At 46.9% G+C, this 12,054-nt stretch overlaps 1 protein-coding gene across 1 annotated transcript in view; it reads right to left on the reverse strand.

Moving 5' to 3' along the window:
• Positions 1-12,054, reverse strand: part of med13a (mediator complex subunit 13a) — an 84,004-nt gene that overhangs the window by 8,326 nt on the left and 63,624 nt on the right. The window contains exons 12-22 of the mRNA XM_084074923.1: positions 11,524-11,645; positions 10,832-10,922; positions 9,454-9,665; positions 8,504-8,700; positions 5,707-6,647; positions 4,631-4,798; positions 3,985-4,208; positions 2,689-2,881; positions 1,608-2,052; positions 1,223-1,454; positions 907-1,098 (exon numbers count right to left, since the gene is read on the reverse strand). Coding sequence (XP_083931049.1) covers positions 907-1,098; positions 1,223-1,454; positions 1,608-2,052; positions 2,689-2,881; positions 3,985-4,208; positions 4,631-4,798; positions 5,707-6,647; positions 8,504-8,700; positions 9,454-9,665; positions 10,832-10,922; positions 11,524-11,645 — 3,017 coding nt within the window. The remainder of the gene's footprint in view (positions 1-906; positions 1,099-1,222; positions 1,455-1,607; positions 2,053-2,688; positions 2,882-3,984; positions 4,209-4,630; positions 4,799-5,706; positions 6,648-8,503; positions 8,701-9,453; positions 9,666-10,831; positions 10,923-11,523; positions 11,646-12,054) is intronic.

Consider the following 12,054-nt stretch of genomic DNA (forward strand, 5'->3'; position numbering starts at 1 on the left):
TGGAAAGAAAACTCTGAAGAAGCCGTGGGTTACAAGTTCCCTTGGTGCTGTTCCAGGAAGGAAAAGACTACCAGGGACGGTTAGCGCTAAAAGCTCTGCGTCTCATTGCCTCTGCTCTCCGTCTCTCTGGTAGAGTGATCGGCCGGGGCAAAAGGCCAGGCTGGGTCAGGTCAACTCAGGTTGCCGGGGCCGAGGAAGCTGAATTGCCACTGCGGGGGCATGCCGTCAGTCTATGTTTACGGGCTATCGATCAGAAGACGGGTGCTGGGATTGCTCCCACTGACTTTTCAATGACTGATGCCGATATTTAGATAGCAGGGCAGATGGCAATGCCTCTGATGAATACGACAATTTAATAATAACAAATGAGACAAAATTGCTAAACTCAATTGAACAATAATGTTATTGTCTGCATTGTAACTGTTTAAGTAGATCTGCTCTCTGTCTCTGTTCAAATTAATTAGCTATTAATTAATTAACCATTAAAAAAACATGAATATATATTTTTTGTGCACTTAACAACAGCATTTATCCATAGCAACATCTCCTTGTTTCTGTGAGAGAACGAACATTTGTGAACATGTAACTGTGCCGTTTTACATTTTTGCCTAATAAAATATTCAATCAATCAATCAAAACATAAGTGGACATAGTAGCACAGCAGAATCTCTTTGTTTTTAGTCCCAATGAACATTATGTTAACACTCATTTATTATTCACTTGAACACAGAAATGAGAGATGTGTCTGCAGACATTTTTTTATGAGCCTCAAGAGCACAGGCATAGGCCGATATGCCGATTATCTAAAAATGCCAGAGGTTGACCCGATTAATCGGCCGATACATGAATTGGTCCCCCGCTAAGTGGTTACCGTGCTAATGGCAATGGGACGTGGCTAACATTTACCTCTGGGCTTTTCAGTGCTGTGTCGATGGCAAGGCCTGGACCAAAACCGGTCAGCGACTTGACGTTGGTGGAGGTGGGCAGTGGCCGTCTGCACTGGGCAAAGACGGAGAAGGCTAAAGACTTGAGGTGCTGGGCGTAGATGTGGCGGTCCTCGCCTCTGACGGGCTGCAGCAGGTACTGGCATGGGATGATCTGTGGGAACACAAAACAAGGGAAGGTGTCAAGAGTTTATGCAAGTACGAGGACACTTTTATTTCAAACGACAAACAAAATGTGACGTTAAATCTAAAAGCAAGTTTGGATTTTCCATTTTCACCTGTACAGAAATGGAGTTACGGATGTGTGGCGGCAGGAACTGGAGCATCTCCAGGTAGCAGCGCAGAAGGCCAAGAGTCCACACGCTGGAGGGAGCCGGCATGGGCCCAGAGCCCCCCTCCGTCTCCTCGTAGCTGAAGGGGTCCACAATGTAAACCACAATGGCTGGTGGATACGTGATTGCGTGGGACTCCCCGTCTGTGGGCACGCCCACCTTGTCTCTTTCCAAAGTGCTGGGGGGAAGGAGAAGAGAGGGACGTTTGTTATCGACAGCAACCCGATAAAAATCATCCCAATGTACGACATGAGTTTTCTGTGAGTTGATGAGGTGTGTGCTTGGCATGGGTGTGTGTGTGTGTGTGTGGGGGGGGCGGGGGGTGCATTACCTCTCTGGAGGCTCGACGGGCCCCTGGGCCTGGCTGGTGGAATTGTCCCCTGAGGCACCAGCATTCTGGGAACCAGCCTGCTGGCCCAGCTGTCCGCTCTGGGGGCCACCCTGGCCCTGGTTACCCATGCTCCCGAAGGGGGGGAAAGAGCTTGGCTTGGCAGACGGCATCCCACTGCCAGACTGGCCCGAGGGTGCCACCAAGCTGTTGGCACTGTTGGCTGAACTGGAAGTGTTGCCAGGTGCGTTGCTACTGCTACTGCTGTTGGGGAGGGAGGAGGAGGAGCCTCCGGGGGTCGCAGAGCCCGGTTGGCCAGCTGAGCCCGAGGTGGAGGAGGAGGAGGAGGAGCCAGACAGTTGCGTCGACGAGGATTGGTTGGACGAGGGCAGGGGACTGGGCTGCGTGAGGAGGGAGCTGTCCAATGGCTGTGAGGCAAGGTACGGTGCTGAGGGGAGATCAAATGTAATTAATAAGAGAACTGTGAACACTGTGATCGAATAAGATTTCACAATTTTATCCGCTCCTCTCTACAGAGACTATTCTTATTTAATATTTCAAAGCTTCTTTCACTTCCAAACGTCAATGCTCTAAAGCAAGTCTTCTTTCTTTAAAAAGCAAGGATCTATCACAGGTGTTCATTCGGGAATTCAAAGTTATGCTGTTAACCCATTAAGACCGGGAACACACCTGTGTCATTTTAGATTTTAGCTATAATCATTATTTTATACTTTGGCTTTTTTTTTTTTTATCGTGAAAATGTGTGCAAATCTTTGAATATATATATTTTTGAAGCGAACATTTGTAACTCAAATCATTGCTTCTGGAGGTCCCTGGAACGAAATATTTTACAAACGTTCGATGTGGACACATTTTCACGATTTTTCAAAAATCGCAGATCTGCAAGCTCATAGCGCGGCGCTATGAGCTTGTATATCTGCTATTTTTGAATAGCCAAAGTCATCTAAAAATGACACAGATGCGTTCCCGGATTGAATGTGTTAAGCATTTTAACAGCAAAAGAACCCTTCCCCCCTACCGAACGGGATTGAGGCTCCCAGAAACATGGCGGTTGTTGATTTACCGAGGTCATGGCGGCACACTTGTGCATAGAGTTTGAGCTTGGTGAAGGCGTCGCTGTTGCTGCTGCTGGCAGCCTTGAGGAACCAGTCGCTCACCGGCTGCTCCGCCAGCTTCTTGGCCGCGGTGCCGCCCACGAGCACAATGCCGTCAGGGTGCCCTTTGGAAATGGGCCGGTGCTGGCCCAGTCGACACGCCTGCAGAGACACACACACACACACACACACACACACACACACACACACACACACACACACACACACACACACACACACACACACACACACACACACACACACACACACACACACACACACACACACACACACACACACACACACACACACACACACACACACACACACACACAAAAGCAATGAGGCCTCAGCCTTGAAGTTGCAGTGGTAAATGGTAACAGGTCTGAATTTCTATAACGTCTTCATCCATAGCCGTTTACAATATGCAGTGCAATCTTTCCACTAACAGGCTGTTTTCAACTGACAGTGACAGTTATTACTAGAGTACTCTAGTTGTCTAGAAGTTCATGAGTACTCTATTGGTTCATTAGTAATATCATTGAGTGCTTTATTATCTGTGCTTTACTTGAGTATTTGTATTTTTTGATACTTTCACTTGATCACATGACTATAGAGATAATGTGTACCAATTTGCGTGATGTTTGTTTATGAAAAAAATGTTTTGCAAAAATCGGCCTCCTGGTGGCGCTATAATAGGGCAATATTAAAAGGGTGGCGTTTGTTCCTCAACGTTTCACCACAATCGGACACTGCGTTCATGATTTGAGGCATTTTGTTCAAAACGGGCCACTCCTGCAAACTTTAGGTGTCAATCTTAGCCAATCAGGATGGAATATGAAAAATCAAACAGATCCGTCTTGATCACATGACTATGGAGATCATGTGTACCAATTTGTATGCAATTTGGATAAGATCTGAAGGAGTAATATCAAAAAATGTGTTTTACATAAGTCGGCCTCCTGGTGGCGCTATAAAAGGCAGATGTGAAAAATGCAGGGCAAAGGCCTCTAGGGAGTGTGCATACAAAGTTTTACAAGAATAGGTGCATTTATAGGTAAAAACACAAATCGGCCTGTTATAGCGCCACCATGAGGCTGATTTAAACAAAAATAAGTGGCATTTCTTCCTCACCCTAGTGGGAATTAGCCTGGTAAACCCAAGTGGGAATGACTAAGCAACTTTCCCTTTTTAGTTGAGTAATATTTCACCAGGAGTATCTTTGTACTTTGCCTCTAGGGTAGTACTAGTTCCGCAGTACTAACCTCATAGACTGCAGTGAGGTCTCGGAAGAAGCTCTTGGCTCCGCTGAGCAGGGCCTCGTTGTCGGGACACACCACCAGGTAGCCAACGTCACGCTGGGAGCCGAAGGGGTCCAGTAGCAGCTTCTCCCAGTAGGGCAGGCCAAAGGGTGACAGCACCACAAAGTCATACTCGTAGCCCACCAGGAAAGTAGGGATGGGAAGAGGCTCTGGGGACTCGTCTGTGCCTGTGGGAGACAGTGAGAGACAGACAGAGGGAGAGAGAGAGAGAGAGAGAGAGAGAGAGTGATGAGTAAGTGGTGTAAAACGAGGAAAGTGTCAAATCCTGAGAGCCAGCTAGCAGCTTCTCCTCCCCACAGAGCGGACATCTGGCCCGCAGCAGAGGGACTGCGCTGCCTATTGATCTGACAGCATGCAAAGCATCTCCCTACTCCCAAAACACACACACACACACACACACACACACACACACACACACACACACGCATGCACACACGCACATGCGCGCACGAACCCAGCAAAAAAAAGTACGAGTGCTATTGTCAATCTCCTACTGGGTATCCCAAAACTAAAGAAAGTTTAATTAACACCCACTGATTTTAAGCTAAGAACCAAACAGCAAGTTGGATATTGTGGGTCGCATTATTACCGTAGGAACCACGTCCGGCCATCTTGTGGAACTGCTGCCAGGTGAGCGGTCCCTGCACGCCCCACGAGCGCACGGTCCTCTTCTTCTGGATGGCATCCTGCAGTACAGGCTGGAGGGACATGAGCACTCGCAGAACGTCCTGAGAGCACAGTGCACTGACGTCCACCGCTGGAGAGAGGACGAGGATGAAAAGGAGGGGGGCACAGATGAATTATGGGTGCTACTGTGAATTAGTACAGGTGCTCTCTGCTATGCACCACGTTCCATGCATTTGCTGTCCTGGCATGTTATGGAACAGTCTCCCCCTGGGGGAACAGGTGGTCACCACCTGACGTCCTTTTAACCCTTCAGCGTTTGGTTAACGCTGTTTCCTTCATGAAACCTACCCATTGCACTCAAGTGCTACAGTATACAGATGTGCCACTTCAAAACTTCACATGTTCTGCCATCGCCAAGACAGTAAATTTTCAGGGGATTCCCAGGGCAATAAGAGGGGAAAAAAAGGGCATTTAAAATGATGAATTATTTTGATGATCACTGCTTTTATGATGCTAATTAATTTGAGCAACTCTTCAAATCACCTTTCGCCTCATAATGAGTCTGACACCTTCTCAACACACATTCTTTTGTTCTCATGCATATGGGTGTCTGTTGAAGGGAAAAACGGGGGGGTTTAGTGACAACTTCTTTTCAGGGGCAAAACAGTGCAATTTTAAGGGCAGAACAGGGAGGAAAACATGCCTTTTCAGGCCACTTTCAGGGAAAGAACAGTAACGTGTGAAGTTTTGAAGTGGCACATCTGTAAATACAAGTTTGCGTTGACTTTAGGTGTCTTAAACATAACTACTGCTATAAGTAGAGCATGTGAACTGGGCAGCTTTGAGGATGAACTTGGAATAACAAACATAAAAACAAATAAATAAATCAGAACCCTTATTAACATGGGCTCAAAACTCGCCAGAACCTTTTCTCTGGGATCTCTAATATCTATAAAAAATACTCCCTTACAAGAAAAACATCACATGTATTTTAATTTTATTTTAATGTATTTTAATAACATGCAGATATCACCTTACCATTTTGTTTGGACCAGTGGTGCAGGCAGGTGCTCTTGACTAACGCCTCGTCCACTTTTCCCCCAGACATGTTGTCCATGAACTGCCTGCCGTGCTCCAGTGCCATGTAGCAGTCGCTGTGGTAGTCCCTCTCCTCTACCCTCACGCACGGTGGAGGTGCGTTGATGCCTCCGCTCGGCCCCCGTGGGGGCCCGTCGGCCTCAGGCGAGGAGGCCGAGATGGGCGAAAAGGGGTTGGTGCACTGGTCCTGCAGGAGGAGGATCAGCTCGTCTGGGACACGCTCGGCCGAGCCCCGACCTGCGCCCGTCCTCTCCAGCGAGGCGTGCCGCAGCTCCTCAAAGCGCCTCTCTGCCTCGCGGCCCGCGTCCGAACTACGTCCGATGATGTCCAGCTCGTCCTCCAGGAAGAGACCCGAGCCGTTGCCGTAGTGCCTGTTGACCACGGCGCTGAAACCGCAGCCGCAAGGCTCCTCGGCCTCGCCGACAGGGTCGCTGATGTACACGCCCACGTCGGCGCCGCGGATGTTCATGTTGCACACGCAGATGCAGCAGCTGTCAAAGTTGCAGTCCTTGAAGAGGTTCATCACCGACTCTGAAAGGATGAGCGTGACGTAGAGACTGTGCGCCTCAGGGACAGACGCAACCGTGGCGGGCTCCACCGAGTTGAGTGGCCGGCACGTGGAAGCCGTGGATGCCGGCGAGTAAAGGTCTGAGTTCTCGTACTTGAGCGAGCCCTGGACGCTGGCAGGGCCGCGGGGGGTGCGAGGCGTGCGGGGGGTACGCGGGGTCGGGGCAGAGAAGCGCGGCGTGGCAGGGGAGGGCAGGATACCAGCGCCGCTGTTGCTGGGCGGCGCACTGTTGGACATGAAGGGCGTGTGGGTCTGGGGCGTGTAACTCTGGCTGTAGTCCTGGTCCATGGTGCTGCCCACACTGGGGATGTTACTGGAGACAGCACAAAATGTGACGGGATGGGGGTATGGGAAGAGAGCAGAAAAGGAAAAGAGGAGTGAGACAGAACACTTAACAAAATAATTATTCATGAAGCAGAAGGTAAAATAACTATAACGGAACAGGAAAACAACATGTTTATTTGACAAAAACAATGCAGAAATGCACACTAGACTACACTGTTTACTTAATTTTGTTTTCGGGGGAAAAGGGAAAAAAGCTAACGCTGATATTATGCTGCTAAAATATCAACTAAAATGTAAATATTGCATTTGCACCATCCTATTGTTCCGACTGCATTCCTGTAAATAGGTCAACTAATAATAAGAGAACAGCAGGGCGACAACGACAACGTGCGCCGCAAGAGGAATGCAGTGTAGGCTCACGCTGCACACATGTTTACACAAGAGAGAACCAGAGTGGTAGACAGTGAGAACAGGAAAAAGGAGAAGAGTAGAGAAAGAGAGCGAGAGAGAATGTAAGTGAGAGTGAGAGACCGAGAGAGAGGGAGAGAGAGAGAGAGAGAGAGAGAGAGAGAGAGAGAGAGAGAGAGAGAGAGAGAGAGAGAGAGAGAGAGAGAGCATAAGGGAGAGACAAGCATTTCAACAAGCGTTCCCTCTGAGGTAAGGTCTATTTATGGGCTGGCAAGCAGCTGTGAGGAGAGAGAGAGAGGGAGAGAGACTTTGAGTATGTGTGAGGGAGAAGGGAGCACATCCTGTCCCTAGCAGAGTATGTGGGAACCGACTCCTGGCAGGGCTCCATCAGAACGGAGTCCCTGCACGCCTCTCTCCTGCAGCCAACCAGGTTAAGGAAGGCAGGCGTTTGCAAACTGTATTACGACAATTATGGGGCCTTATGGGGCCTTTAAAAAAACTAAGGGAGTCCCTTATGCCAGGACTCCTTTGAAACTTTGGGACTTTAATGGCCAGTCTTTGCTGTGTGTAAGGTACCTATTGCATGGCTGGCTGTTTCGTCTCTCCCTGCACAGCCCATATATTATCCCAGGTAATAATATATTGCTCAAACCATGTGTGTGCTGTTAATGCTGTACAACTTGCTACCATCGAGGGTCTATACGGGCAGACTGATGATATATTTTTGCCTGAGGATGTGATCTGGGGGGTTTGTAATGTTTCGTGTCCCCAAGGTTAACATTGCACAGGAGATAATACATTTATGTACGGTAACTTGCGGGCTTGCAGCCTTAAGAACAAGACTAACACCCATAACAAACCAATTTGCAACGTAAGGAAATGTCAACTCAGAACAAACTTATACAAAGTTTGCTCATAGGACATACAAGTGTTGCCTGTTTAGTTAAAGGAAGGGGGTGGGTGGATGAGCTGAGAGGTGACATGGAGCCACCATGCACATCATCTAAGCACTCTCCTTACAGAATCCTCATCTTCAACCAGGAAGGTATTTTATGCTCATTTCCCTACTCCGCCCCTACGGCAACCATGCATGAGAAACAAAGCAGCCTGCTAAGGGGGACCTGGGGATAGACCTGTGTGTGGACTGAGAGGAAGAGATGAGAGAGATAGATAGATTAGTCAAACTGATACAACGCCTCCCTTTGTAAACATGAATGAGCCTACTACAACTACAGGTGTAGGTGCAACGTTTTGATGCAACTTTGCACTGTAACAACATAGGTCTCTTTCACATCAAACTCTTCATAATATATAGTGGGGGCATGGGTTTAGTCATGTTGTCATTCATCTTCTTTTGCCATTGCAGTTATATCAAATATCAAAGCTGTGGAACTAACTCAACATACTTATTTTTTCTCATTTGGCACAAGTCCCATTTGAGTCTCATTCAAAGCGGTGGCACAAACATGGCTGTACCTGTCCTTGTTGAGGTAGGCCATGACCGGCACAGGGTTGAGCAGTTCCCTGCCCATGGTCCAGCTTGGTCTGTAGATGCACTCCTCTGGCAGCTTGATGGGGGGCATACACTGGCTGGGTAGTGTCCTCAGAGGGGCAAACATCGAACAGCCCACAAATGCTTGGCACAGCTCTGGTTTGTACACAAATGAATAGTCCTGAGGAAGACAGAAGGCACAGCAAGGGCTATGAGCACAGTGAAGTACTTGTACATACAATAGAGGTATAAGCGTACAGAAACAATTTGGTTTCTCGGTTTAAAAAACACGTTATTTTTTTACTGTTTTATTATTAACTTTTGCAATCAACGGTTCATGATTGTTATAACGTTTTAAATTAAATATAATAAAACATTTAATACAATATATAAAAATGTAATACTATAAAGCAAATGCCGGTAGTAAACATGTCGTGTCACACAATTTCACATTGGAACTCTGGGTCTCATTAATGATCACAAACAGCAATCAAAATCTCTTCCTCGCACACGCACGCACGCACGCGCACACATGGGCATGTAAAACTCCTTTACTTTTATGTACTGTAAACTTGAAAAACTGTCAGTGTGCACACATCCATAATGCTAGACGGTGTCTCTCCTTTTATTGTACATGTTGCCACTGGTACAGCAACACTTTGGATGCTCGGTACACAGAGGGAACTTTGTTCAGTAGGACAAATTTTGTCCCACTGGCATGTTGCCTAGTGTTATGTTCTGACTGTCCAATAAAAGTAGCAGTAGTGAGGTAGTTTAGACCAGAGTAGTTAAACAACACCTGAATATATTGAGGGTGTATCTTGCAGTAAAGAAGAGATCTACAACATTGCGGCTTATGAAACGCCAATAACGCCCACTTTGAGAACCACAGCGGTGGTGGACTGGAGACAGATCAAGCAAGCCATAGCCTCACCTTGATCTCAGAGGGCTTTGGGCTGCAGAAGCTCTCCTCCACCTCGATCTTGAAGTGGCCTCCGAGCGAAGAGGTGCCATCCAGCGAGGTCATACCCTGGTTGGGCTCCATGCTGCCGTATTCCTTGCTGCACATGTTCATGGGAGAGTATCCCATGATGTGCTGCTCTAGCGAGGGAGGCGTTGGAAACATCTGGTGTAGGTCTGCTGAGCCTGGAGCAGAGAAAAGACACGGGCTGTTAGAGACAGATTCTCCAAGTAGAGATACTGAACCTACATATGTCATAATAAACTTTATTTATATAGAAACTTTTAAAACAAAGTGCTTTGCAGTTGCAAAACGGATGAAATAATACCATTCTAAACATATAGCATATTAAATAAAAGGGTTATAAATGCAATAAAGGCTATTAAAGCATAAAAGCTAGTCTGTAAAAATGTGTTTAAAAGCTTTGTAGCAAACTGATTTAGCTACAAAGGCTGCAGGTCAGAATTGTACAAGTGTCTGTTTAAAGTAAGATAACTCCAAATTATAGCACAGTGCAGTGATGAACAATGTCAGGCGGCAACTGAACACCCTAATTTCCCCTCACAGAAGCTTTGTGTACAAACGGCATTGGCACCTCATAATAGCCAGATGCATCATGGGAGGCATCTCACAAACAGGCTTTGTGTTGAAAACACTAGACCTGGGTTGGCATGCATTTATTCATCTACACCAGTGGTACCGTACGACCAGCACGCCTGTTTAGTCGTAGGAAAGTACATGTTGCCGTGTTGCCTGAATCAGAGATCATAAATTATTAATCATGCTCAAATTGCTAAATAATTAAAATCGAATTCTGCTGTAAACACCATCGAATCCGGCTATGCCTAAATCCGGCTTTCATATTTATGTCTTCCATGTTTACTGAGCAACAGATTATGGCACGTTTATACTGATAAGTGCACAAAGAAAACAATGTCAATGTGACTGTCAAACAGGAGATAATGAGACAGTAGCACCTGCTCCAATGACTAAGATGTCAGTTCTGTGCCAAAAACCATGGATGCAAAGATAAACAAATACAGCTGTGCTCTCCGCCACTAGGTGGCGAGGCACAAGGGGAGCACTAATGGTGCTGGAAGTAAGGAAAGCTTTCATTTTCATTAGAGATCAATGCATTTGATCCCATCCCACTTACCAGGCATTGTGTACAGAGAAATAATACATGTCAAACTTAAAGTGGTCTCCAATTAAACTATATCATCATTAATATTCAGAGGGCTCGAGGGGTTAAGGGAATCTAATCATCGAACCAACTTTGGATTAAGGGAATGCATGCAGTGAATCGATGCACTGGGAAAAAAGACAGCCGGAGACAGACAGAAATACATACTGATGCAGGACACAGGGTCCAGAGTGGCTGGCTTTGGTTCCTTGGAGCCAAACTTGTCTTCCGTCCCATTTGCAGCTCGCCTGGAGCCAGGCTGTCGACAGAGGTTAAAAGTGTTTTTTAGCAACCTCAACAATCAAAGACGATCGTTTGAAAACCATGTAAAAGGATTCTCAGTGATGTTACTCAACATTCATTCTTACAATAGTGAATGCCTAAGACTAAAGCTGATCAATTTAGAACTGTACGACATGCATACAAAGCATTTTGGGGCCTCTGTTGAATTTGATCATTTACACTGCATCCTTGTGTTGTGTATATGAATGTGCAGCAGACCTGCCTGCGCGTGTGCCAGTGTGTGTGTGTGTGTGTGTGTGTGTGTGTGTGTGTGTGACTGTGGAATCAATGTAGTGGGCTTCAGCAGTGCTGTGCCAGTTGTAGTGACGGAGTGGCTGTTTGGAAGCCATCCATCTCAGAGCTGGGAAAGCCGTTTGGAATCTAAGCCACTATATTAGACCACAGTGGGCTGAAGAAGGATCTGACAGCCGTTGATGGGCAGCATGGAGACATCACTCCGACTGGCACAGACATATGTAAACAGCCTCACACACACGAAGGAAAACATGCACTTTCACATATCTCACGCATACGTGCAGACACTTCTGCAGGTAGCAAAGCATTTTTTTAATACTCACAGCCAGGTCATCCTCGTCTGAGTTGAAGAGGTTGTCTAGGTCATTGATGGACACCACTAGGTCCGTCTCGTGGATCAGGCTGGTGGAGGCCATGCGGTTGCTGGCGGCTGCCCGCTGAGCATCTGCAGAGACATGGAGCACACACACACACAGGGTTTGGTTTAGCCGCACAACCACTTGGCTCCTAACACTGTGGAGAGGTCTATATCAGAGCTTATCAAGTGGTGCCATAAGTGTTCTGAGGGGCTGATGTTTTATTTGGAAACTTGCTGGAAGAGGAAAAAGTCTTCTGACTAGTAGTGCTACCTGTCTGCCTCCCATTCACTCTCAATTCAGTCAACCTAGGGGAGTGGGTGTTCTACAGAATGCAGCGGAAAAAAACCTGTGGCATGAGCGCACACACTACATACAGACAATACATAAGTGTTGTCTGTATGTATAAGTGTTTAAATTGCATAATAGATTTGGTGAATAATCATGTACCATATCAGAGGCCTGTCACTGTCCATACCACCGACAGAAAGACTGTAT

The sequence above is a fragment of the Gymnoscopelus microlampas genome, assembly GCF_963454915.1.
Source record: "Gymnoscopelus microlampas genome assembly, chromosome: 12".
In the NCBI taxonomy this organism is placed as follows: domain Eukaryota; kingdom Metazoa; phylum Chordata; class Actinopteri; order Myctophiformes; family Myctophidae; genus Gymnoscopelus; species Gymnoscopelus microlampas.